Here is a 26,038-nt window from a genome sequence, read left to right as displayed (position 1 = left end):
CTCCGTGGCGTCACGTGAACAACACCCCCGCGGACTGGTCGGAGCTTCCGCACTCGGACGGGCGGCACGACAGCTTGTATCGACACCAGTTGGTTTGGCTTCTGCGATATGGACCTGGTTGGTGAAACCCGGCACACCGCCAGGTCCTGCTGGCAAGACGAGAAAACCCCGTGCGGTCTGTGTGTGACAGGAGCCGTCAGAAGGTTTGAGACCCTGAGCCAAGGTCCCGTCCACCCACGCAGCACGCGCCAATCACTCGCCTCAAGAAGAGATATTTATTAAAGAAACGTTTGTACAAAGGTGGTCAGATCTTTTATACAATGAATCAAAAAAAAAAAAATACAACAGGGTGGAAAAACTTTTTTCCAAACGTGTGGAATGTCCTTTTCAGCGCTCCCATCGCTGAAGTTGGAGCGCATCATCGCCAGCATCCCACCTGGGTCCATCTGTTGCTGGGCCAGTCCCTTACATGATGCTGCTTGTGGTCGTGTTCCCTCCTACCCACACACACATATCTATATATATATGTGTGTGTGTGTGTGTGTGTGCGCAGTATAAAATATTTATACAGGTAAATATTTACAGAGCATTTTTGTACATCTGCGCCACCTACCCCACAAGTCATTCATGGCATCCCAGAACACGACAGCCAGGAGGACAAATCAAAACAAACAAGAACGAGGTGAAAAACCAAAAAAGCATGTTTGATGACGTCTCAATTGTGACCAGTGACCCGATAAAATCTCGAGAGCTGAAGGGGACTCGTGTCACCAGGACGCTCACACACCTTGAATGTGTACTTTCCTCGAGCCGCTCATGTTTTTGATGCCTGGATGAAGTCTAACACCAACAACGTCCTTATTTCCCTAAAGAATCACTTGGCTAGCTTGCGCTGCCGCTAGCTCTCATCACAAAACAAGAAGCACAAGTGTCCCTTGCTTATACTACACGAGGTAAACACACACACACACAGACATTAGCATTCATGGTCACAGATCATTCCCTGATGCTGATGACTAAAGGAAGTTCAGTTTGCCGTGAGCAGCGCACTACGTAGTGTCTGGAATTCAAGCGAGGTATTGGCAAATGGCGTTAACAAGCGTCTGCTTCAGCTCTGCAGGTCAGTGTTTTTGGGTCGAGTTGTTGGTGATAAAAAGAGGGAGCAAATGTCACGATAAAAAGTTTCAATAAATACCAAGTAAAAAGTAACAGTGAGTTTGTGACTTGGCGGAAAGCGTGGTGCGGCAGCCCACGATCCAGAGCGGAGCTGCCTCTGAGTGTCCAGCATCCACTCATATCAAACACAGGTAAAAGCAACACATCAACGTTTCTCCTAAAGGCTTAGAGTTGTCTGTCACGCCGCTACACACGCCAGCGCTCGCACAGTGTAGCTCTGCTTTGTTCGTCTGCTAAAACCCCGGCCGGGCCGTCGGGAGGTGCTGAGGTCACATGGCCACCGTGGGTCCCGATGTGGAGGAGTGCCGTGGAGGTGCAAGTTCCAGCAGGGCGCTGATCGTGGCCGCCACCTGGGGGAGCCCTTGCTCCTCCAGGATGTGCAGCGGGAGACACAGGTGAGTCTGTGACACAGCAGGTGAACATGGCGGGAAGGGTGGCAACAAAAACACGGATCAAACATGAGGGGAAATAAACAAAGGTAGAAATCAAGCGTAACCATGACAACAGAGGGGCAACTGAAAACAAACTGATGGAAGGACAAGAGAGCGGAAACAGGTCATCAACACCAGCTGTAAATCGTGTCAGCGCCAAGACCCTTTTATGAGAGGTCGACATGTGGAGGGACATCTCTGCCATCCAGATTTGAACACAAAAAAATGACCGAATTAAGAAAAAAAATTCCTAATAAAAAAAATGATGTTTGAATACAAAAAAAAAAGATTTACATAGCACAGCGGTACCTCTGTCCTCGACCACAGTCCGTTCCAGACGGCCGACCGAGAAGCGATTTGTTCGAAATCGGAGTCGATTTCTCCCATTACAATGAATGGAAAAAGAACGCATGCGTTCCAAGCCTTAAAACAGGCTTTGGTAGGAGTGACTGCAGAGCGTCTGCTGCAGGTGGCTGTTCCTCTGTGTGTGTGGCCGCTGCATGTGGGAGGGGTTGCCCAGTGAGTGACGTGTCTCTCCAGAAGGGAAGAGGTGCCCGGTGCGTGTCCAGCTCTGAATGTGCGCTTCTGTGCAGTTTGGCTGTGACAAAGTCATAAACCAAGTCACGCTCTGTCCCAGACTGGCCTCATCCCTGTCCCAGCTCCAGCCCACAACAGGACAGAGGACCCTGGTGTTATGAAGACTTCACAGCATATCCTTTTTAATATGTTCATCGTTCTGTTTACTTGCTTAAGTTCATTTGTGTGACTTTAAGATTAAGCCCGCCACCGACGGTTTCCTATTCGTGGCGCCCAGCTGTCAATCATGCTGCCAACTCCGGTGCTGCAGACACGACAATGATCAAGTTATAGTGCATGCAAAGTTTGGACTTTTGAAGAGATTGTGTCCATTGGAGGCGGGTCTTTGGAGATTCAGAGTGCCGTGAGTTAAATACAAGCTCCAAGTGCTATCTTAGCTGCAACACACTTGCCAGTCGGTTCACCGTCTGAGTGCCTCGAACCATGCCTTGCTAAAGTACTTGTATAGTGGTCTGATAGTTTTGTAGTTTCTTGTTCAGTGTGCCAAATGTGTAAACTGCTAGTATACAGTATTGTAGTGGCTTTATTTATTTAATTGCATCATTGTAAATATGGTTCTTATTTTGTATTTGTTCATTCTTTAATAGAAACCACACACCCAAACAACCAACAAGTTTCTGAAACAAACCCCTGTGTCCGTGACTTTTGTGCAAAGTGCGTGAAGAGGGAAATTTAAACATATTATACATCTGGCATTCTAACCGATGTCCCACGGCGATCACCAATTTCATTGAACCCCACATTAATGATTATAACACCTGGAGTGGCGCTCCAGCACCTCCCTGTGACACTCGACCACGGTCCAGTGCGGAGACAGGAAAGGTTTGACAATATGAAGAACAAACAGTCAGTAAATGGAGCTCAGGGGACACGTCTGCACACAGAGGCTGCGTTATACACAATAACACAGCACATCGTGGGTCAGCTGATCGGTCAGCGCGCGTTATGTTTTTCCAGCTTTTTTCAGGGGCGTTCCAGTTCTGGATTTTCGTTTGAAATCCAAAGCCAAAAAATCTTGAAATTTTTATTTGAATTCCGATTTGTTTGAATTCTGGGACGAGGTACCACTGTATTTTAAAAAGTTTTCAATAGAGCATGAAAATGTTGACTCAATTTAGTAATATAATGGATTTTTATTCCATTTCAAAATCTTCAAAACGGATGGCACAGAAATGGCGTTGGGGCATGTCCTTGCTCAGCAGCAGAGTAAAGGCCGCACCAAAATCAAACTCCGAAACTACCGAGTCTAGACCAGTGGAACAGTGGTCAACCGCTCCAAAGTATCATTATAAATGATACACATCCACATTCAATGAGCAGCATTTTCCAAAGGCTTTTACTTTGAAATGACACATGAACTCGAGTTCTAACTTCCTGGGTGTCTTCCATGGGAGCAATGAGTTGGATTTTCTAAAACAATACGGTATATTTCCGCGTATTATACTTTGAAATTGGCTTCGCTTTGGCATTACCGTAATACTCGCATTACATGAGCACTGTGGAATCGGAGTTGGGTTGTGGCCGGCACGGCTTGACTCCGCTGCTGAACCGCGAGTGATGTTGCGTTCCATGTCATTGGAGGAAATTGGACATTTGAAACCTGACCACAGAAGCACACAGCGTGTCATTATTGACTTGTATTATCTGGTGGCAAGTTGCAGCTTAAACAGCATGTAGATTGGAACAGTGTGTTATCTCTGCTCTTCTTCTCCCTCATCCATGTGACTCAGCCACATGTTCAGGTGTTTTTACAGCGTCCCAATATCCCTGTTGCCTGTGAACATCACACCGCGCTTCTGAGTGCTGTCAGTCTCCAGAGCAAGGACACGCCCCCAACGCCATTTCGGTGCCATCAGGTTTGAAGATTCGTAATCGTAAAAAAAAAATGAACCTGAAAAAATCCTTCAAATCTGAAAAAAAAAAAACTGTTGAATTTGTAAATACATTTTGAAAGCGAAAAAAAAACCCGTTTATATTACAAACTTGAATCAAATGATTACATTCTACACTGCATTGAAAACTTGCTTTTGTTTTTGTATTCAAACCTTAATAACAGGGCATCAAAACGTCATTTCTTCGGAATTATTATTATCACTTGGTTTTTTTGTGTTCAAACCTGGATGGCAGAAACATCCCTCCATAACAACGCTCCCAACACACGAGTGCGACTGTCGCCCACTGTGTTGGCGAGCGCTCCGGCAAAACTACAGGCATGTAGTGCTGACTCAGATACCTGCGGGACTCCGATCCGGCGACACGCCTCCAAAAAGTTCTCCACATTTCGCCGACATTTGGCCATGGTGAGTTTAGGCTGTCAGACAAAAGGTCACCAGATCAGCACAGAGCCGCCCACATCTCACACTCATGTCCAGGGGGCTCACCACAGCGGGGGAGGGGACGTGGATACTGGGGACTGAGCGTGGTCGAACATGATTGGCTAGGTGACACAGCACCACACCGTCGGTCAGAGCTGCGCCCAGGTCGCTGGGCAGAGACACTTTGAGTCGGGTCTCGATATTCTGGACAGAACAAGAGAGATTCAGTGAGTGGGAAGAGGGGGAGTCGGCCCAGAAACCCGCGGTCCACATCTACGTTTCTCAGCTGCTCCACGAGCTCTGCATCCTCCTCGGCCAGCGGCGCAGCAGGCGGGGCCTGGTCAGTGTGAGGTGGAGCTGCAGCGTCCCCTGCTGGTCAAAGAGAGGAGTCAAGAAAGCGACCAGGGCAACCACAGGACGGCGCTGGACACATCCCGGACGGCTGACGTGTCATCCTCTCTGTGCAAAGCCTGACTCCAGAACATTTCACGCACAACATTCATTGTGCAGAACTCATAACTCTTGCATCAGCGCTGATCATCTCACATGGTTTGGTGAACCAGCGGAGGAGAAATGGGCGGAGCCTATGTTGCGGTGACAGATGTGTCAGAGGTGTGAGGATGCTAACGTTAGCCTGGATGCTAGTCCACTGTGGTTTGTTCAGGAGAAATCCAAACCTACTGTTGAACATCCATGTTGTATTGTTCATGTTGTGGGACACGGTGGAGCATTTGGCTGGCTGACGTGTGACACCAGAGAGAGTCAACACAGGGAAGAGTGGTCCTGGCTACTGACATGTCCCTGTTGTCCTGTCCAACACTGTTGTGAGATCAAGTCCTGTGCTCTCCTGGACATCTCTCCACACTTCATCTTCCCACCTGGTTTCAAGTCAGCTCCGGAGCTCCCTGGGTTTGAAGGGATCATTTCCAGTGAGGAGGAGCGGGACACGCCACACGGACACGTGAGGCGCAGAGCCCAGTGTCAGCCCAAGTACTGTCAAATGTCAGGAGCAAAATAACCGACTGACTCAGAGGAGCTTCATGAATTGAAAATGGGCCCTCAATGAACCAGGACCCTCACACGCCAGCATCACGGCAATGTTGGGTGTGGACTTTGCGAGCGTGTGTCAGTGCAGGACTCACCTTTCCTCTTGTCCTCCCTCTGGCTCAGTCGGAACAGAAAATTCTCCGCTCTCACGTTGGCTGTCCGACATGAGGCCACACCCCCTGAGACAGGATACGACGGCGACGGACTGGCTGGAGCCCATGAATCAGAGCAGTGAGGGCGAGCGCGCGGCGTGCGAACGCCTGTATCCAGTCTGAGCGTACCTGTCGGAGACAGCGGGGATCGCTCCTCCCCCTGCTGGACACAGGAACAAACACAAGTCGTGACGACCTCATTATTCAAGTCAGAAACCAACAGAGAGCACAAGAGTTCCCAACTGGAGACAAACTTGCCATGAAGAGGGCGGAGTCATCGGTGTGTGTCGACGGCCTGGAAGGGCAGATGTTCTGACAGGAGCGAAACAAAGTGTAACACACAGGGAACCAAGGTGGAGAGGTCAGATCTCAGCTCTCACCTTGGCGTGGCCGATGGCGTCTCTCTGCAGCGGGCGGCTCCTCTGGCGCTCCTCGTCGTACCGCAGCGCAGCAAGCTGGGCTTCCCTCCTCACCCTCTCCACGCCGCCGGGACTCACCACAGGAGCACGCTGCGCGGCACATAACAGCCTCAGAGTTGTTGGGAACGGGTTCCAAACAGTCGGAGGTGGAGCCATACCTGGGTCTGACAGCTAGGAGGCACTGCAGCGCTGTCCCCAACAGTCCTGCAACCGGAGGTTCACCCACCAATCAGCAGTAGCTCACAGAAGACATTCACCAACTCATGTTCATCTGTCCTTGTGGGGGTCAATTCGTCACAATGCGCCCTTTTGTGGGGACAATTTTGGATGGATATAAGGATAAGCCTCAATTTGATGGGGAAAACTTCTAAATAACTGGGTTCCAGTTTGGATCAGAGTCCTGGTTCAGGTGCGCCATGTGTTTAGGAGGTTTAGGCTCAGGAGGAGAGGGGAGGTCCCCACAAGGACAGGTACACACAGGGATGTGTGTGTACCTGTTGTGACTTCTTGTGTCTTCAGTTCTGGATGAGCTTGCTTTTCCTGGCGAACCCTTGAAACAGACAGTGATAAAACATGTTAAAGTAGTAATAGTAATAGTAGTAGTAGTAGTAGTATATGTGTGTGTGTGTGTTCTTGTCCTTCTGTCCTAGTGAGGACCTGTGTGCGTTTTTAACCAACAGAGTGAGGTCCTCTGGTTAAAGTTAAGTTAAGAGAGGCAGGGGAAAGGGTGACGGCCAGGAGAAACCTCCTAATGTCCCCACAGGGGCAGCAATACAAATGTGTGTGTGTCACCTCTTTGATGATGCGTTTCTCGATGTAGGCCATGAACTGGGAACTGAGACTGGCTCGATCTCGCCCACACCGGCTCCGGCCCTCGTCCTCCTCTTCCTCACCTGTGCAGCTGTCGATGAAGTCCATTTGCTCCGCCTCTAAATCTAATAAAACACACACACACACACACACACACACAGTCGGCGGCCCAGTTCCCCACTGGCGTTGAACAGAGGCGGCGCTGTCGCTCACGTGTCCCATTAGGCAACAGGGCGCCTCCCGCAGCGCGAGCGTCATCTCGTCTGTGAGGGTGGTCACGGCTGACTTCTGCCACACGGAGGGGAAGCTCACTCAGCTCCTCGGTGGGCTACACACACACACTTCATCAGCAATGCTTCTGCAGGTTGACAAAAACCAGATCAGAACCTTCAGGCCGCTCGCACCTCATTACCGGACCATCTCTTGTCACCACTGTCCACACTGTTGAAGCCGGAGTCCAGAGCCCCGTACGGGCGACCTTGGTACAGCTCGTCCACACTAACAACACAGCCAGTCCAGACACACACATTAGCGCAACAGTGGGGGGGGAAATGGACTCTTACTGTGAAAGGGCATGAGAAGTCCTGACCCAGAGCAGAAGGTCAGAGGTCGTCTGTCGTAGTCCTGTGGGTCAGGTGTTGTCTTGCTCGCCTCAAGGTTCAGATACTTGAATATGTGGACTTTACCTTTGATGCAGATCTACACACACACACACACACACACACACACACACACACACACACACACACACACACACACACACACACACACACACACACACACACACACACACACACACACACACACACACACACACACACACACACACACACACACACACACACACACACACACACAGAGAGAGAGAGAGAGAGAGAGAGAGCCATTGAAACACCAGGCAGACGAAAGACGCAGCGCTGTGCACTTCCTGCGCACCTGTGCAGGCGGGGTCTGGAGGGGGTTGTTGTCCAGGACGATCATCTGCAGCTGAGTGAGTCGGCGGAAACACAGCGGGATGGTCGTGACTTTGTTGCACGAGAAGTCCAGTCGCACCAGCGGGAGCTCGGCCAGTTCTGAGGACACGCCCACTTGATGAGGTCACTGACGCTGGTCTGAGCGCACATGCAGGTCACGTACCTGGGGGGAGGGTCACCAGGTGGTTTCTCCTGATGTTCAGGTCCCTCAGCGCCTCCAGCTGGCCAACCTGGGAAGGAAGCGTCTGGAGCTCATTGCAGCTGACGTCCTGCAGGAGGCGGAACAATCATCAGTCCATCCATTCAGCCCTGAACACTGTCCGGGTGTGTGCGGCGCACCAGCTCGGTGAGCTGTCTCAGATGTCCAACTTCTTCAGGCAACGCCACCAGTTTGTTGTTGCAGACGATCAAAACCTTGAGGGGGAGACTGAAGAGGACCGCCGGGAGGACGGACAGCTGGTTCCGACTGCGGACACACATTCAGGTCAGCGCATGGGCCGGAGCCTCAGGGGCGAGGTTGCACGCGTGCGTACCTGAGGTTCAGGTAGGTGAGGCTCTGCAGGTTGATGAGACTCTCGGGCAGTGACCTCAGACAGTTCTGGTACAAGATCAAGCTCTCCAGAGACACAAAGAGACACACCTCCAAAGGAAGTTCTGAGAGACGGTTCCGGGACAAGTCTGCGAAGGACACACACACGGCCTTTATCACAATACAGAGCCCAGAGCACGTCAACCTCATGACCGCCCACAACAGCGGCCGCTGAACCTGGCACCTGTGTGGGTGACCTCAGCACAGAGCTCACGATGCCACGTCAGGCTGAAGGACGCCTGATGCATAGCCATCTATTGGCGTCAGCATCAGCCATCGCTCACAAGCCCGCAAACATACTGTGGCCATGCCGGAACCACAACCTGACAGCATCTCGCATGAGGAGCTCAAGAAGCACAGGAAAACCCACCTATCAGTCAGCGTGGAGTAGGAACACACTTGCAGGGGATCACAACAGGTAAGTGAGGCAAAGGCGAGGTGAGTGTTGGCGGGACCACAGCCAAGCCTTTCAACACAACAGATCCCTTTCATCACTCGGAACTTCCTGCTCTCCACGCACGTCACGCTGAAGCTAGCGCGGCGCTGCTGGCTCCCGTTCAGCGGAGAGATGAGCGTAGCTACAGGGAAACCTCGTGGTATTAGACAGACAACCGGCCGTTTTGGGTGGTCCAGGGCCCAGATACAACATGTGGAGCCAGAGGTACAGTACCAGTCGGACACCTCCACAGCCTGAGAGGAACTCGGGACACTTCAGAGTCTTCATTGGGTTTTTTTCTCTACATTTCTCTCTTTTACTTCCTCACCTCCCTGATATTTAAAAGCAAAATACATCAGTATTGTCGGCTATTGCTTTCGGTAAAGCAAGTCTCAAATACTCAGAGGGGGTATCAAAAATCAGCCTCTGGTGCAGCATGCTCGCTAGCAGCGTGGGCCCTCGTGCCCTCTCAGGTTCTATGGGGAGGATTGCAAATTCATGCACACGCAGAAGAATATTTTGCGTTTCTTTTTAATATCCAATCAGGTTTTCAAGTTCAATAAAGGCAAATTCAGAAATGAAAGACTGTTTCTGGGTTCTTCCCAGGACTGGGGGTGTCTCACGTGGTTTGGATCTGTGGCCCCCAGGGATGCACCTGTATGCATTTCAATTCCATCAGTTCTTGTTTGATTGTGGTTTAGGAAAATGAAGGTTGCGATGTGGGTGGCTGTTCCCAGGAGCGTGGCCTCAGCACCAGATTGCCCGCCACCGCCATTGTTGCGCTGAAGTGCTGGCGTCAACGTTTTCAATACGTTGGACAGGTGTTGCCAGATGTACACAACTGTGTAGGCTGCTGCTGCTGTGGTAGTGAGGAGAGTAAGGAGGAGCGACCCCTCCTCAGCCCGAAGGCCACCATGAGCAGACTCAGAGCCACCAGCTGCTCACAGCAGCAGCAGCCCATCACAGATCGGTCACATGACTCTGAAACAAAGCTAATGTTGTGCGGCACTATTCTTTCTCCGTGTATCTTCTGACATCGCCAAGAGCCTGAACGGTACCGGACAGACTCCACGTACCAAGAGCTTTGGATCAGCGGTCTTCCACTGAGCTGGTGAGGTTTTGTCACGGCTGCCTTCCCTGATCTCTGTGGTGGCCCGACGGGCCGAGGACGACCCACTGGACAGTCACACGCTGAGACCATTGCCACACCTCCTGAGTGGGTCACCATGATGTTGTTAATCGACCACAGACCAAGTCAGGTGGACTCCAAGTCATTGTTGTCATGACAAGCAACTGTCCCCGCACTTCATCCATGGAAACAAGAGCCCAGATGTTCGACTGAGAACATGGAGCCCGGTCCGTTTGGCTCTCCGCGCGTGGGCGGAGCCGTCTCTCGTTATCTTTCAGACGTAGCAGGTGTCAAACAAAACAAAATGACGTGATGGGGTTTGCCTCGAACGAGCACTTCAGAACGCCGAGTGAACTTGAGCGGCGCGCTGACAGGCTTCAGGGAGTCGGTTCACTCCACCTCCGCACTCGAGACGCGGCTTCGACACAACTCTGGAGGCTGCCAGGGACACACGGAGCCGACACCGGTCCTCTTCCTCCAAGTTCCTCCAACACTCGAAACACAAGCTCAGCGGTCCACATCCAATCAGGCGACCGTTAGTAACGGCGGCCGAACCCGGACGTGACCAGCGGCAGAGCGGCCCGGCCGGGCGGGTTTTTCCACCCCACCGTTTACACAAACGCGAGGAGAAGAGCTTCTTGGCGGCTGCTCACCGGCTCTGGTCGTGTCGGTCAGGTCGTGGTTGGACGCGCTCCGGGGAAACTCCTTCAGTTTCCTGCCGCTGAGGTTCAGGCACCCGGTGGCCGAGGCTTCGTCCAAAGCCCGGTCCAGAGATCGGTTCCAGGGCGCCGGGCTCGCCGGCCCGAGTCCACTGCTGCCGCCCGCTGGACCGTTCCCCCCAGCGCCGACGCCTGCGACCGCGTAATTGAGTCCGGTGTTGTCCGCGGAGCCCAGCAACACCGAGGCCGCCATTACACACTCCACTCGTTAGCTCGGATGCTAACGGCTAACTCTTCCACCCAAACTCGAGGGCGGCGCATGCGCAGAAGGCGCCGAGTTCCCCAACTCCAGACGGATCTTCTCCAAAACCCTCAAGTGAAGCCACAATCCTTTTATTTACGGCTGGAACCGTTTGTGTGTTTTGGGGCGTGACGACCCAGAGAAGCGCGCAAGCCCTGCGGCTTCTCGGACTCAGGGCGAACGCTGGACAGACATGTCGGACGGAGCTTCCCACATCTGCGGCTGCGTCACACCATTTCCCAGACGGCACCGCGCGCAGGCGCAGGCGCAGTCCCGCGGTGGGCCGCGCTCAGGGCCGGGTATCATGGCGACCTACGTGGACATCCTGAGGAGCGAGTTTCCAGAAATCGACGCCGAGCTCTTCGACTACATCACAGGTGAGAGACCCGAGGACCCGTGAGACGCACGAGGGCTTGGACCGCTCGGAGCTCGCCGGGCTGCTCTCCTGGAGGGGCTCGTCGACCTGCGGCTACGAGCCGGAACGCTTCACGTCCCAGGCTCCCGCTTGACTGGCGGAGTAGCGTCGCGATCAAAGCGAAGCTCCTGAGCAATGAACTGGGATACAGCGCGGTGTCGAGCGGCGCTGGTCTGGCACGCGCCTGAGTGACGTGGAGGGCGTGTGTCGTGCGTGACAGGTGTGCTGGACAGCGGCGGCTCGGACTTCGAGGACGGTGAGGAAGTGTTCGAGGCCGTGGGCGGGGTCCTGCAGGAGGTCTCTGCCGACAGCAAGAACCAGGACCACATCAGAGACATCTGCCTGCAGATGTTCAACACGCTCCAGCTGTGAGACGCTCACTCTCCTGGCTTTGAGACACTGCTGTGTTCTGATGTTCCGCCTCTCCCCGGAAGGTCCGGTCGACCCGGCGCCCAGCGGCAGGTTCTGCTGGACGCACCTGTGCAGCTGTCGCAGATCTCAGCGGACTCAAGTGAGACCCGGACCCCGGCGTCCGCCATGGTCTCGGCATTCACGTGTCTCTGCTTCTCTGCAGACACGGCGGGGCAGGACCTGCAGGGGATCTGGATGATGAAGCGGCCTCAGAACACGGTGGGTCGGCGCTGACGCGTCCTGGATGTCCTGCTAACCGGCATGTGTCTCAGACGGTGGACGCCAAGAAGCTGGAGAAGGCCGAAGCCAAACTCAAGGCCAAACATGAGCGACGCAGCGAGAGAGACTCGCAGAAGAGCAGCAGCCCCGTGTAGGTCTGCCGGCGCCACACTCCCGGCGGGCCGCCTGTCTCACCGCGCCCCCTCCCCCCCGTCTGTCCCGCAGTGTCCTGGAGGAGGCGTCGGCCAGTCAGGCCAGCAGCAAGAAGGAGAGCCGCGTCGACCAGTCGGGGAAGAACCGCACCTACGACATTCGCATCGAGAACTTTGACGTGTCTTTTGGCGAGCGGTGAGAGCGTGGTGGCGCCGCGGCCGCTCTGGAGCCTGACGGCTTGTTTTGCGCGCAGCTGTCTCCTGCAGGGGGCGGAGCTGTCCCTGGCTGCGGGTCGGCGCTACGGCCTCATCGGCCGCAACGGTTTGGGGAAGACCACGCTGCTGAAGATGCTGGCGAGCCGGAACCTGCGAGTGCCGGGACACATCTCCATCCTGCACGTGGAGCAGGAGGTGGCGGGAGACGACACGCCGGCGCTTCAGAGCGTCCTGCAGAGCGACACGCTGAGGGAAGGCCTGCTGGAGGAGGAGCGCCGCCTCAACGCCCGCATCGCCGGCGGCACGTAAGACGATGGGAACGCTCCGCACCTTTCCATGTAGCTTTGCAGTCGTTCATGAGGCCAGAAGTCTGGTGCCGCTGTGTTTTGGCGCCAGCCGGAAGTCAGGTCGGGTCTGTGACGGTCGAGTGTTCCGCAGGGCCGACGGTCTGGAGAGCGTCCGGCTGTCCGAGATCTACGGGAAACTGGAGGAGATCGAGGCGGACAAAGCCCCGGCGCGGTAACTATGGCAACGGGAGGGTGAGGCTCAGCGGGGCTTCCACTGAAGGCTTGTCTCCTCCCACCAGAGCCTCTGTGATCCTGGCAGGCTTGGGCTTCTCTCCCAGGATGCAGCTGCAGACCACCAGGTGAGAAGACACTGGCGCACGCATGTTTGCATCGCTCTGTCCTTGTGGGGACCATCGCCCTTTCCCCAGCCTCTCCCCCCTAAACCAGGGGCTCGTAACCTTTACTGACGTGGGGGCCCAACTTTCCCAGAACAAATGGGCCCGGGGCCCATTCAGTCGAAGTGAGTCATGACTCCTGATCTCATCTGTGATCAGCAGCCGTATTGAACCTACTCACACGTCAACAAAGCAAAACCTCGTGAGGCGACGTGACACCGTGCAGGAGCGAGTCCTGCTCATCACATTGACTAGAGAGAAAAAACAGCCTTGACGCTAACTGGTGAGAAAGTTGGAAAAACGGAATTCAATTCTGAAGAAGATAAATATCATAAAACCATGTCTAAATCTCATCAAATACAAATATAGAGTTTATTTAAACTCTAAAGACGATATAAGTCAAGTGTGAATGAAAGCGTCGCCATGTCAAAACTGCTCCAACAGTGTTTCCTGTAGGGGGCGCCATCACTTCCTTCTTCACTGTTTCTGTCCAAGAACTTCTCTGTATTTGGTGACTATCACAGACGTGCAGCGGTCAGGTCAGTTCACTGACTCACTACTGCCACCATACGTGGCTCATGGGTTAAAGCTGAGCCTGTCACGGTCCAGAGGGGTGGAACAAGCAAACCTCCAGGGGCCCTGTGGTTGAGCATCACTGCCGTAAACACATGGCTCAGCTGAACCAGGACCAGACTGAGACCCAGTTATATTATAATTCTGAACCAAAGTCACACGGTCCCCACAAGGACGGTGTTTGGTGGAGAGTGGTGATGAGGGTCCTGCGGTGTGTGCAGGGAGTTCTCAGGAGGATGGAGGATGAGGTTGGCCTTGGCCCGTGCTCTTTTCGCTCGGTGAGTTCTGACACTGCCGTCGGCGGCCCCAGACTGTGATGAGGTTCTGGGTCACGTGACTGACTTGTCCTTGTCGCCGTCGCCAGGCCGGACCTGCTGCTGCTGGACGGTGAGTCACATGACCGCGGCTCACTTCCCGTGTTGACGTTGCGGTGTGCGCGTTGTCCTCAGAGCCGACCAACATGCTGGACGTCCGCGCCATCCTGTGGCTGGAGAACTACCTGCAGGTCTGCGCTGTGCTGCGGCGCCGGCGCCCGGCAGCCTCGCTGACGCTCCGCTCTCTCCCCAGACCTGGCAGTCCACCATCCTGGTGGTGTCTCACGACCGCAACTTCTTGAACGCCGTGGTCACCGACATCATCCATCTGCACTCCCAGCAGCTGGACAGTTACCGCGGCGACTACGAGAACTTCATCAAGACCAAAGAGGACCGGCTCAAGAACATGCACCGGGAGTACGAGGCCCAGCTGCAGTACCGCCAACACATACAGGTACCAGTCCCACCAGCAGGTGGCGGCAGGAGCTCATGAGGGCCCTTTGTCTTGCAGGTTTTCATTGACAGGTTTCGCTACAACGCCAACAGAGCAGCTCAAGTCCAGAGCAAGCTGAAGCTTCTGGAGAGGCTGTGAGTTGGCACGCACGCACGCGCGCACGCACACGCACACACACGCTACTGTGAGCACACAACAGCACTCTGTTATGAACGAGCGAGCGAGCGGTGGCGGGTGGAGTTCCACAGTCCACTTCCGTCCGGCTGCAGCTCTGTTTACTCTGGAGCCGTGCACTACTGTCGCCCGCCAGTTCGGCAGGGACACGACCAAACGGAGGTGACCCAGTTTGGGGCTCCTTCGCTGTGGCCGCGTGTCTCAGTCCACTTCTTCAGTGCTGATTCCTCGACCTTCTGTCTGCAGACCGGAGCTGAAGCCCATCGAGAAAGAGGCGGAGGTGACGCTGAGGTGCGGCTCGCCGTCCTGCTCCTGGCCCAGCCTCGGTTCTGAGCCCTCTGCTGTGTGGGCCGCAGGTTCCCCGATCACTTCGAGAAGCTGTCGCCGCCCATCCTGCAGCTGGACGAGGTGGAGTTCTACTACAGCCGCGACGCACCGCTCTTCTCGGGCCTCAACCTGTCGGCCGACCTGGAGTCTCGCATCTGCATCGTACGCGCCGCGCCTGCGCTCGCCAGGGAAGCCACGCCCGCCACTCTGAACTCTTCTGTCGGCAGGTCGGGGAAAACGGCGCCGGAAAGACCACGGTCCTCAAACTGCTGATGGGCGAGCTGACGCCGGTCAGCGGAGTCCGACAGGCGCACAGGTGAGAGCGCCGGCGGGGTCTGGGCGGGGCCGAGCCCTCACTTCCCGTCGGTGTCCCCGCAGGAACCTGAAGATCGGCTACTTCAGCCAGCACCACGTGGACCAGCTGGACCTCAACGTCTGCTCGGTGGAGCTGCTGCTCAACAAGTTTCCTGGTAGCTATGAGCCTCGCCGCCGGGGTCATGTGACCGGACTGACCCGCCGCCTCTCTCAGGGAGAACGGAGGAGGAGTATCGCCACCAGCTGGGCGGCTACGGCATCACAGGCGAGCTCGCCACCAGGCCCGTGGCCAGTTTGTCTGGAGGCCAGAAGAGCAGGGTGGCCTTCGCCCAGATGACCATGACCAGGTGAGGGAGGGCGCTGTGGTGATGATGGTGAAGATGATGAAGATGATGGTGACGATAATGATGATGATGATGATGATGATGATGGTGATGACGGCGACTGTGCCCTCTGACCTTCAGTCCCAACTTCTACATCCTGGATGAACCCACCAACCACCTGGACATGGAGACCATCGAGGCGCTGGCGAAAGCGCTCAACAAGTTCCGAGTGAGTTGTTGCGAGGGCTGGAGTGTGTGGCGGCGAGGGGGCGGGGACTGAGCTGTCACCTGTTCCAGGGTGGAGTCATGCTGGTGTCACACGACGAGCGTCTGATCCGGATGGTGTGTAAGGAGCTGTGGGTGTGTGAGGGAGGCCGAGTGCGGCGCATCGACGGCGGCTTCGACGAGTACCGCGACATCCTGCAGGAGCAGTTCAGGAAGGAGGGCTACCTGTGAGGGGGCGGAGCCTGCGCCCAAACTTTCACTGACTAATAAACACGCTAGCACCTGCGACTCGTGACTGGCTCACGCGCTGAGGCGCCGCGCGGACCAGGTGGAGTGTCACGTGACAGGTCATGCCACCAGCCTCCGAGTGGACACTGGAGCGTGAGCATGAATGGACTTTATTCACAGAGTACACACACACGTCCACATGAGGACCGCTCGCACCCTTTCCCCGGCCTCCCCCAGTCTTCACCCTCAAACTGACGGTCCTCACAAGGATGAGGACAGGCCAGAGGCCCAGAGTCATGTGACCTCTCTCGCCCTCTGCAGCGCCCCCCTCCTCAGGTGAGGCACCACTGCCTGCCGGTAAAACTTCTCCAGCAGGGGCAGCGTCTTCGCCCAGAAGTCGGGGTCAAAGGTCACCGGGACCACCGCCAACTCCTGCATGGTGTAGACCACAAAGTCGGCGCTGAGCAACCCGGTGACAGCCATCTGACACTGGACCTGGGTGAAGTAGCCGTGCGACCTCTTCAGGCGGAAGGAAAGGTCAGAGGTGGGCTCCAGGCAGAAGCCCGGGTCCCGGCAGGCGTCCTCCAGCCGCCGGTGCCGGTGCTTGAAGGGACACTTGACCTCCAGGCAGCGCAGCCGGACCCCGGTCTGCCGGTCCGTCACGATGCCGTCGGGGCTGGCGGCCAGCCAGGGCCGGCGCCAGTCCACGAACAAGCCGCAGGCCTGCACCGAGACGGCGGGTCGCGACTCCTGGTAGCTCCGGATGGCCTCGCCCTCCCGCTCCATCCCCCACATCAAGGCACGGGTCACTCTGCTCTGCCCCTCGCCTGTCAATCACAGTCAGATCACCACACCTGAGCCGGGAGGGGATGGTGGGCGGGGCTAGCCTCACCTGTGACGGCGGCCAGGTAGCTGGCGGGCGGCGCCTCGCGGCTCCCCTTGACGAAGCCGCAGTGAGCGATGCTGTGAGCGACTGATGCCGTGATCCGGTTCCTCCGCCAGGAAAACCAGGCTGGGTTGCTTCTCTGGCCGCGGGTCAGAAGCTCCACGCGCTCCGCCTCGCGCCGGTCCATCTTTGGACCCAGCAGAAGCGGCGCCAGGCCCGGATCTGGCGAAGAACTGGGCCAAGTGTTCAGACCTGCGACAGACTGCTGCAGTTTGTTTTTTTTCACATTTCCACGGCCTCGGTTCCGCCGACTTCAGGAAAGGTCTGGGTCCTGACCCGGATCATTTCAGCCACTGCGCTGGGATACTCACCGTCAAGGTCTCCAGAGTCGGAGGCGCAGCCAAGTGAAGACGAGCAGGTGGTTCCGACCTCTGAGCGCACCGGGTCAGAGCTGCGGCGGGGTCGGTGTTGCGCTGGTACCGCCTGGCGCTCGCGACTGGCCTCGGCTGCTGGACCTGGCATCAGGATGGAGGGGTGGTACCGGACCTCGGGCAGCATCCGCGGCGGGGTCGGGTTCATCCCGCCTGACCCACAGAACCACACAGGTCAGAAGGAGCGCGACAAGGCCGCTCCATTGTCAGAAGGACCAGCACCTGGACCGGGACAAGAGGACGACCTCGGACGGTCCGGCATCAGGATGGAGGGGTGGTACCGGACCAGCTGGGGGGTCGGGCTCGCCATGTGGACGCCCTGTCAATCGTTGAAGAAGCCCGGACGGGCTCGTGAGACACCACAACCTCGCTGCCTGTGCGCGCAGCTCCTGGCTTTTGTTTTGAAAGACTCGCGAGCGGAAGTTTCTTCTTTCTCTATTTCGAGACCATCGCCATAAACGGAGTCGCTCCGTGACGCGAGAGCCGTCCTCGCAGACGGTACCGGGACCTGCACGGTACGGCACGGAGGCAGGGACTCCCGCGCTCCGGAGGGAACTGCGCGAACCGCCTTCACGGCCCCGGAAGTGGGAGCTCAGGTTCGTGTCGCCTGACGTCCTCTCAAACGCCGCCGAGGCCCCGGGCGGACCACTGGCCGCGGAGGCCAGCGACAAGGGCGACCCGTCCGTAGCGTGAACTCTCTCAAGAAAGAGGTTCAAGAGGCTCTTATTGTGAAAAGAGCTGCAACTGGTGTCTTCCGCTGTCCGTCTGCCGTCCGACCGAACTACACGAGTGCAGTCAAAGAAACACGTTTCTGTCCGCTTCCGTTTCTCATCGTCGCCATCACCGTGATACCGGACGGAACCACCTTCCACTGACGGCACCGGGACCCGAGGAGCGGCCCGAAGACTTACCGTCCGACACCGGCTCAGCTTTCGGTTCTGTTTCCGAGGAGGGTCACGTGACGTCCCGTGCTTGTCTGCAGGAGGAGCGCCAGGGGGCGCCAGTCCCGCGGTCATGTCCGTGTCCCAGATCGGCTCCGGCCTCTACCTGTCGGACCTGGACGCGGCCCTGAACTGCAGCGTGCTGCGCAGCCGCCGGGTGACGCTCATCGTCAACTGCAGCGGGCGGGAGGACCTGCGCTACCCGCCGCTGGACGGGCTGCGGGTGCTGCACGTGCCCGTGCCGGACCGGCCGCACGCCCCACTGGACCGGTACTTCCAGCTGGTGTCGGACGAGATTCTTCAGAACGGCAGCGGGTCCACGCTGGTGCACTGCAGCGCCGGCAGGAGTCGCTCTGCCGCCGTGGTCATGGCCCACCTGATGAGGTGAGAACCCCCCACTCCGCTGTGGACTCTCTGAGCTGGTTCTGCTTCCTGCCACAGGTGTGAAGGCCTCAGCCTCAGTCAGTCGCACCGGCGCCTCCTGGAACGGCGGCCCTTCGTGCGGCCCAACGTGGGCTTCTGGAGGCAGCTGATGGCCCTGGAGCAGAGCCTGTTTGGCTCCGCCTCGGTTCAGATGAGCGCCACGCCTGCGGGCGTCCTGCCCGTGCTCCAGGACGCGCCGCCGCGCGAGTGCTGCGTCAACATGTGAGACAGGAAGTGAGGTCATCAGAAGGCGGGCTTTTATTACACAGGACAGATGGGAGGTGGGCGGGGCTCCGGCCTCAGTACTGGAAGCTCCTTTTGGTCTGGATGTCGTCCAGGATCTGCTGAAGCTCCTCGTCCTCGAAGCGACCCTCCAGACTGAGAGAACCACTGTCAAAGTCTGCAGGGAACCCAGGACCCAGGACGGGTCCACCCACCTGGGGATCAGCGCTTTGGCCTCCTCGGCGGCTTCCGGACACAAGTTGGCCAAACTGGCCAGCTCGAACTTGTGGAGCTTCTTCTGCAGCAGCAGGCTGAGGAGGAGAGAGTGGAGGGTCAGAGGCGGGGCCCAGGCGCGTCAGAGAGAGTGGTCTCCGACAGAGGGAGGGTCTGGGGGGGAGGAGCTAGGGAGTGTGGGACTCCTGATATTTTACTGATGACCATTTTCATCCAGGTATCTGCTACTGAATAAACTGCTTCACCATGCTTTGTCTCATGAGAGGCTGAGGCTGAGGTCACCTGACTGTGCTCCAGCATGAGAGGAGTGTGTGTGATCAGGACAGTGTGGGACAGACGCCTGGACGGAAGAGTAGTGAAGAACCAGAAGCGCTCCACACTGGAGCCTGAGTTTGTGGGGACCAACGTCTACCTTCCCCCAAGTGAAGGAAGGAGGAAGCTCAGGAACCTCTGGGACAGTGGTGGGTGAGGAGGAGGAGGAGGAGTGATGGAGCCAGCCAATCAGAGGAGAGGAGCGCATCCTCTGCTCACAGCTCCTCACCCAGGAAATGAGGATTCATCTACGTCGCTCCGAACCAAGGGGAGTCGACACCGGATCAGGAATGTGGCGCCATGGCAACGGGGAGCCCCAGATGAAGTGAAGTGTGTCATGAAAGAGTCCGAGCCAGAGATGGTCTTGGTCTCAGTCTCCACCACTGGAGCTGAGGCTGTGAAGCCAGAGCTCCGGCAGGGTCACTACACTCCTCTGGCAGGGAAGACTTTCTTTCTCATTTGAACTGCTGGGTTTTTGGTCCACACGCTTGCGAGCAAACAAACATGTGGGAGATACATTAGAGGTGTATAATCCTACAGGAGAGGGGGAGGAGGAGAGGAGAGGAGGAGGAGAGGAGAGAGGAGGAGAGGAGGAGGAGAGGAGAGGAGAGGAGGAGGAGAGGAGAGGAGGAGGAGAGGAGAGGAGGAGGAGAGGAGAGGAGGAGAGGAGAGGAGGAGGAAAGCTGCATGTTCAGCACGTCATGAGTCGAAGTGAAATGTCTGCTTTTACGTGTTTATTACAGCTGTTTCGCGCTGACAAACAGACGCGGGCTATAAGTAAGATTAAATGATCTGTGTCGCGTTTTGGGTTTTATTCGTGAAATAGTGGCGAGGGAGGGCGAGTCGCTCGTGTCCGTGACGCTGTTTTAGCCTCAGCTGAGATGACGTCACAACAGTTCATCATCATCATCATCATCATCATCATCATGGCAGAAGGAGCTTCATGAGGCGTGGACTGACCTGCGCACGGCCGTGATGGTCTCGCGGTTCTTGAAGCGGCTGAAGCGGGCCGTGTAGTTGAGCGTCTTCATGAAGACCTCGGACAGCTCCTGCTCGTCCTCCGCGCTCTCGTTCTGCTGCTTCCTGTGCTCCAGCAGCATGTGCACCTCCGAGTTGAGCAGCGTCTCCGAGCTCTCGAACTCTGCGCACAGCAACAGCCACAGCAGTCACACAGAGGCGTGATGCCACCAAGAGGTGGCGCCGGAGAGACGTTTGACAAACCCAGCTCACGCGCTGGGAGGAAAAGCGTCGCTGGTCCCAGGGAGTCCTCCTTCATCACCACCACCATCACATCATCATCATCATCATCATCATCATCATCATCGCCGCCGTCGGCGAGGCCAACAAACGGCGGGAGCACGGACCTTTCGGGAACAGGAGCTGGGACGCGTCTTCTTCTACGTCGCCGACGAGCGGAGCCGCCGCACTGCCCGCCGCCGCCATCACCGGGTCCGGGACCGAGAACACCGTGGGAACAAGTAACCGAGGCCGGAGGCGGAGCTGGAGACTCTGGCGGCTGAAAGCTGTGGAGAAGACGCGGGACGCCGGAACAAAAACACTGCTGCTGCTGCTGCTGCTTCTTCGCCTGCTTTCTCTCTTCTTCGATGGTATTTGGCGGATCGTCGTGGCGCGGTACCGCCACCTGGAGGCCGCGGTGCGGACGTGTCGCAGCGACATAATGGATGCGATATTTATGTAGGGCTGAACGATTTTAGAAAATAATCTAATTGCGATTTTTTTCTCTCAAAATTGCGATTGCGACTAAATGTGCGATTATTTTTCAAGGTCCTCTTCTCATGTATTTTACAGCAAACACAACTAATAAATCAATCTGTATTCTAATAAACCATATGTGATTCACTATATATAATTGTTCTTCCTTATAGGCTATTCTTATGTTAAGATAAAGGCAAATGAAGCATGAATTTAAATGACAGATGGTTTATTTGTCTACTTCAGCTCCAACTGTAGACTGACTAAACTGATAAATCACACAAACTAAAGTGCATATTACAACAATAATGCAAACCAACATGTGGCTTTACCACTCTAACACGTCCAACTCTTGACTACAGGGAACGCGCACGGAGTAACAGGCACGTATTGCCGCCACTTCTACGAGTGCGCATCAGTTTTATTTCCAGGTGCAGTGAGAAGAGGTGCAAAAGGGTGCACGCGCATACGGATCGTGTTCGACGAGTATGTGGAACTTATGCAGCCGTTTTGGCGGTGGTTGAAAACTTAGCAATGTGTCACAATTGCTGCTTCAAGAGCTCGTGTTTAGCCACTTGTATCTGTGCACTTAGAAAATGAAGGCCAAATGACTTTTCCTGTTTGTATGAATGTAAATCTTTTTACACGCACGTGCCACTGGGTTTACGGATGCAAATGTGCAGTGACGCTATGTGCCTCTGACGCATGGATACGAGTCTTGTGTTACGGGTATGTGCCACTTTTGCACCCGTTTTACCTTCATAGGCTAAAGCCGTCATTTACAGCTCAATGGCTAAAGCTCACCGCTGCGCTGCGCCACCAACGTGAAAGTCACGTGACCAGTCAAATCGCAGCCTTACGGTTAGAAAGTCATAAAATATATTTGGGCCGGACTAGTGAGAGAGTGACTTCAGACTGTACAAGAAATGGGCTCCAGACCAGACCGGAAAGGCCCCAGGAGGGGTCGAGCTGCCCTGTGACAGAACTCACTGGTGAACCCGGGACGGGCTCGCAAGCGTGGTGGACCGAGGGTTCGATTCCACCGCCGCCCAGTGCAGCGGCAGGGTTCTGGTTCTGTGTGTGGCTGCAGTTGCCTCAAACGCAGCGCTGAAGATCCACAGAGACACGTCGGACAGGAGCTCGCCACGGTTGGGAGTGAAGGGGTCAGAGGTCACGGACGTGCATCCTGAAGCTGAAGCAGAGGTGCGGGTCGGCGCTACGCCAGGACCTGCCTCGGCTTCAGAGCAAGGTCACCCGAGGTCAGCATCGGAGCCCGACTGTGGTGAAAGGGCCTCAGCAACGGAGGACACAAGTCAAAAAGACTTGGCTTTGACTTGACAGGAGGAGGTGACGACGGTCGCTGGACTTGAGCCGGAGCAAGACCGCAGGGACCAGAGACTGTTGTGATGGTGAAGCCCTCAATACCCGGCCACCACATGCCGGAGCGGTGGGCCCCTGTGGTGAGCGGGGTCAGGTCCGCCGGGGGCCGAGCCAGCGGAGCGTAAATAAGCGCCGCTCCCTCCTGACTTGCATCAGCTCCAGTAACCAGCAGAGGAGCGTGACCCCCAGCGGTCCAATTACCCGCGAGGCTCAAGGCGGCGCCACTCCGAGCCGCAGCGTCCTGCCCAGGCTCCGGCGGATCTCCCGCGTCCTGACGCCGTAGATCAGCGGGTGCAGCAGCGGCGGCAGCACCAGGAAGTTGACGCTGACCAGGACGTTGGCCGACAGCGGCACCCGCTGGCTGACGCGGCTGTAGATGAGGCCGAAGAAGGAGGCCACGGAGAAGTTGAAGAAGGTGAGGAGGTGCGGCAGGCAGGTCCGGAGCGCCTTGCGCCGAGACTCCGGGGAGGTCCTCGCCACCACCAGCATGATGCGCACGTAGGAGAGCAGCACCAGCACGCAGGGCAGCAGCACCAAGCACGCCGCCGCGCTCAGGCCGAAGGCGCCGACCAGCAGGCTCCGCCGGCAGGAGAGTCGCGCCACCGACAAGCTGTCGCAGAACAACTTGTCCACGGCGAATCTGCAGAGAGGCAGGCGCCAGGCCAGCAGCACCTGGACGCCTGAGGTGGAGCCCAGCAGCAGGTAGAGCAGCAGCAGCAGCAGCTTGACCCTGCCCAGCGTCATGATGGCATGGTAGTGCAGCGGCCTGCAGATGGACACGTACCGGTCCAGCGCCATGAGAGCCAGCGTGCAGAAGACGCCGCTGCCGTACAGGTTGGTGAAGAAGACCTGCGCCAGGCAGGCCGCCAGCGAGCTGCGGTGCCCGGGGAGCAGTAGCAGCCGCAGTACGCCGGGACACACGGCGGAGCAGCCCACCGTGCCGCACGCGCCCAGGTTGGCCAGCAGCAGGTACATGGGCCGGTGGAGGCGCGGCGTCAGCCACACCACCAGCACCAGCAGCAGGTTCAGGCTCAGGCATGAGACGTACAGCACCAGCACGCAGGCCGCCAGCGCCAGCGCGTTGTAGGGCGCCAGCGAGCGGTAGATGGTGAAGGAGATGCTCACGCCGGAGGAGTTCATGCCGCCGCCACCGACGCCTCTCCAGCCGCTCCTTTATCCCCAGCTCCCTCGTCCGCCTTGAGACGTCACCTCCTGTTGGGAGCTGGGGGTCTCACACACACACACACACACACACACACACGCGTCTGTCTCTCTCTCGATCCTTCTGGGGACTGTTACCCTTCCCCCATCCGAAGTGCAGGGCTCACCTGAACCAGGGCTCTGAACCAGACCGAGACCCAGTTAGTTTGAAGTCCTCACCCTCACATTGAGGCTGAATCATGTGGGGTCCGGCCAAACCGTCCCAACAACTCAGACCGCCCTCTTCACCCTCCTCCGAATCAGAATCAAATTCATCACCATGGTCAGTGGGTCCCACCGACCAGGAAAGCGCTTCGGAATAAAGTGCTGTCACTAAAATAAAATTTAAAAAAACAACAACAAGGCTGATCACGAATTCAACAGTGTGACGGCCGAGGGGAAGAAGCTGTTCCTGTGACGGGAGGTTCTGGTCTGGATGGAGCGCAGCCTCCTGCCAGAGGGAAGAGGAACAAACAGTCCATGTCCAGGGGGAGAAGGGTCGAAGGCTCTGATCCCACCTGCACGTCTCTGGCTCCTGGAGACACACAGCTCCTGAAGAGGCGCTGCAGGCCGCTCTGCTCCCTGGAGGTGCCGCTGCTGCACCACACAGTGATGGAGGAGGTGAGGATGGACTGGACGATGGCCGTGTAGAACTGCACCACGTCCTGCGGTGCAGATCCAGGCAGCCACGACATGCAGCAGGACCTGTGGAGTCACGGAGCAGAGAAAGCAGCCGCCTGATCAGGTGACCAGGTCACGAAGCTCCTGGCCAGAAGCACCAGAGCGAGCGGCTGGCTGTTTCCAAGGACCTCTGAGATCAGAGGTGTTTTCAGTCACTACACAGGTCTGTGTTTACCACATGACTCCATACATTCTGATGCCTTCAGTGAGGAGCCACGATGGAGGTCAGGGGCCAAGGATCCTGAGCGTCTGCCTGAGCCGCAGCCTCCGCCTGCCCATGTACCTGTTCCTCTGCAGCCTGGCCCTCAACCAGCTGTTCGGGAGCCTGGGCCTCTTCCCCCTCCTGCTGGTGCAGCTGCTGTCGCGGGCGCACACCGTCCCCGCCCTCCTCTGCCTCCTGCAGATCTTCTGCCTCTACTCCTACGCCTCGGTGGAGTTCCTCAACCTGTCGGTCATGTCCTACGACCGCTACCTGGCCATCTGCCGGCCGCTGCCGTACGCGGCGCTGATGACGGCGGCCAAGCTCCGTGTCCTGGCTCTACCTGCTGCTCGTCAGCCTCTTCATGGTCTACGGGCTGACGGCGCCGCTGCGCCTCTGCTCCCGCGTCATCCCCAAGGTCTACGGCGACAACTACTGGCAACACGCGCCTGAACAACCTCTTCGGCCTGTGCCACATGTTCGTGGTCATCTTGGGCCTCTTCCTGCTCATCGTCCTCACCTCCGCGCGGATCCTGCACCTGCGGCCCGCACCTGGCCTCGCTGCTCAACTTCTCCGTGGGCGTCTTCTTCGAGGTCCTGCAGAGGCCCAACACGCTGCAGGTCTTCCTCTCGCTCTACTGGCTCGTGCACGGCCTGCAGCTCAGCAAGGTGCGGCTGGTCTACCAGGGGCTGCTCGCCCGCCGCCACCAGGGCTGAGCGCCGGAGCCGGTCCAGGTGCGGGACTCGGCGAGGGAGAGGTGAAAAGCAGGAGGACAGCAGCAGCGGTGCTGGGTTTCTTTGACAAACTAGTGAATAAATAGTTCTGAATTGAAAACTTGTTTTGGTTCCATCCTCACCTTCCTCATCCTCACCACCACCAGCTCCCGGTGCTCAGGTGGTCCATGTGACAGGACGTGACCCTCAGAGGACGGAGGGCAGAGACAGCAGTCTAATGACCTGCCCAGGGACACGGGTCCCGGGTGAGGATGTGTTTACGCCACACACACACACACACACGCACCTTGATGACCTCCACTGACCACGGCGTGCCGTCTGGCGAGGAGACGTCAGGGCGGCCGAGTTTGGCGGTGGCACTCGCCGCACGATGCGTCCGTCCGGGATCTCCGCTACCTTCACTCCGGCATCACGCTGGCGGGCTACGCGGCCATCTGGGGCCCGTCCACGTGCAGGCCAACACAGGCTGCGGCACGACCTCCTGCAGGCGGAGCCGCGGGTGTCCCGCCACACCTGCCTGCTGCAAGCCTTCTGTGTTCACCTCTACGTCTTGGTGCGTCTGGTGCCACAGATGCCCGACATCCGGGCGCCGGTCGTCGGAACCACCCCTCCCCAAAC

General features: G+C 57.0%; 6 protein-coding genes across 11 annotated transcripts; 2 read left to right on the top strand and 4 right to left on the bottom strand.

Annotated features, from left to right (window-relative positions):
- Positions 1-117: 117 nt before the first annotated feature.
- Positions 118-11,291, bottom strand: lrch3 (leucine-rich repeats and calponin homology (CH) domain containing 3). Of its 3 annotated transcripts, XM_053880123.1 has the most exons (19): positions 10,729-11,290; positions 8,455-8,599; positions 8,261-8,387; positions 8,085-8,190; positions 7,884-8,020; positions 7,537-7,646; positions 7,352-7,445; positions 7,161-7,275; positions 6,930-7,072; positions 6,632-6,687; positions 6,296-6,341; positions 6,099-6,227; positions 5,977-6,030; positions 5,848-5,881; positions 5,662-5,775; positions 4,797-4,888; positions 4,586-4,723; positions 4,438-4,515; positions 120-1,702 (listed from the first exon to the last, which is right to left on the bottom strand). In XM_053880123.1, the coding sequence occupies exons 1-19, from the start codon at positions 10,985-10,987 to the stop codon at positions 1,355-1,357; spliced, it is 2,325 nt and encodes a 774-aa protein (XP_053736098.1). In that variant the 5' UTR covers positions 10,988-11,290; the 3' UTR covers positions 120-1,354. The 3 variants fall into 3 exon arrangements, with proteins under 3 accessions (XP_053736091.1, XP_053736098.1, XP_053736107.1); XM_053880116.1 differs by having other exon boundaries at positions 118-1,702; positions 4,797-4,891; positions 5,662-5,881; positions 10,729-11,291; XM_053880132.1 differs by having other exon boundaries at positions 1,431-1,577; positions 4,797-4,891; positions 5,662-5,881; positions 10,729-11,291.
- abcf3 (ATP-binding cassette, sub-family F (GCN20), member 3) lies at positions 10,395-16,244 on the top strand. Its single transcript, XM_053880197.1, has 21 exons — positions 10,395-11,412; positions 11,671-11,818; positions 11,885-11,961; positions 12,025-12,080; positions 12,134-12,231; positions 12,306-12,428; positions 12,487-12,753; positions 12,887-12,967; positions 13,035-13,094; positions 13,925-13,981; positions 14,068-14,090; positions 14,153-14,208; positions 14,271-14,471; positions 14,529-14,605; positions 14,892-14,936; positions 15,002-15,134; positions 15,200-15,288; positions 15,351-15,442; positions 15,502-15,634; positions 15,752-15,839; positions 15,908-16,244. The coding sequence occupies exons 1-21, from the start codon at positions 11,229-11,231 to the stop codon at positions 16,064-16,066; spliced, it is 2,247 nt and encodes a 748-aa protein (XP_053736172.1). The 5' UTR covers positions 10,395-11,228; the 3' UTR covers positions 16,067-16,244.
- On the bottom strand, positions 15,232-18,863 carry LOC128768020 (translation initiation factor IF-2-like). 4 transcript variants are annotated; one of them, XM_053880531.1, is made up of 5 exons: positions 18,292-18,863; positions 17,603-17,699; positions 17,321-17,533; positions 16,956-17,201; positions 15,232-16,890 (listed from the first exon to the last, which is right to left on the bottom strand). In XM_053880531.1, the coding sequence occupies exons 1-5, from the start codon at positions 18,394-18,396 to the stop codon at positions 16,358-16,360; spliced, it is 1,194 nt and encodes a 397-aa protein (XP_053736506.1). In that variant the 5' UTR covers positions 18,397-18,863; the 3' UTR covers positions 15,232-16,357. The 4 variants fall into 4 exon arrangements, with proteins under 4 accessions (XP_053736506.1, XP_053736516.1, XP_053736526.1 ...); XM_053880562.1 differs by having other exon boundaries at positions 16,477-16,890; positions 16,956-17,211; XM_053880541.1 differs by lacking the exon at positions 17,603-17,699 and having other exon boundaries at positions 18,292-18,434.
- LOC128768121 (dual specificity protein phosphatase 14) lies at positions 16,776-20,051 on the top strand. The gene is made up of 2 exons (XM_053880750.1): positions 16,776-18,705; positions 18,763-20,051. The coding sequence occupies exons 1-2, from the start codon at positions 18,395-18,397 to the stop codon at positions 18,968-18,970; spliced, it is 519 nt and encodes a 172-aa protein (XP_053736725.1). The 5' UTR covers positions 16,776-18,394; the 3' UTR covers positions 18,971-20,051.
- polr2d (RNA polymerase II subunit D) lies at positions 18,980-21,117 on the bottom strand. Its single transcript, XM_053880764.1, has 4 exons — positions 20,877-21,117; positions 20,473-20,653; positions 19,182-19,277; positions 18,980-19,122 (listed from the first exon to the last, which is right to left on the bottom strand). The coding sequence occupies exons 1-4, from the start codon at positions 20,953-20,955 to the stop codon at positions 19,044-19,046; spliced, it is 435 nt and encodes a 144-aa protein (XP_053736739.1). The 5' UTR covers positions 20,956-21,117; the 3' UTR covers positions 18,980-19,043.
- Positions 21,118-22,815: 1,698 nt separating this feature from the next.
- LOC128768737 (olfactory receptor 1509-like) lies at positions 22,816-23,745 on the bottom strand. Its single transcript, XM_053881863.1, has one exon. It carries the CDS (start codon positions 23,743-23,745, stop codon positions 22,816-22,818), a length of 930 nt encoding a protein of 309 aa, XP_053737838.1.
- Positions 23,746-26,038: the final 2,293 nt, after the last annotated feature.

The sequence above is a fragment of the Synchiropus splendidus genome, chromosome 1, assembly GCF_027744825.2.
Source record: "Synchiropus splendidus isolate RoL2022-P1 chromosome 1, RoL_Sspl_1.0, whole genome shotgun sequence".
Lineage (NCBI taxonomy): Eukaryota > Metazoa > Chordata > Actinopteri > Syngnathiformes > Callionymidae > Synchiropus > Synchiropus splendidus.
Note: the sequence above shows the minus strand (reverse complement) of the source record. Positions and strands in the feature narration are given on the sequence as shown.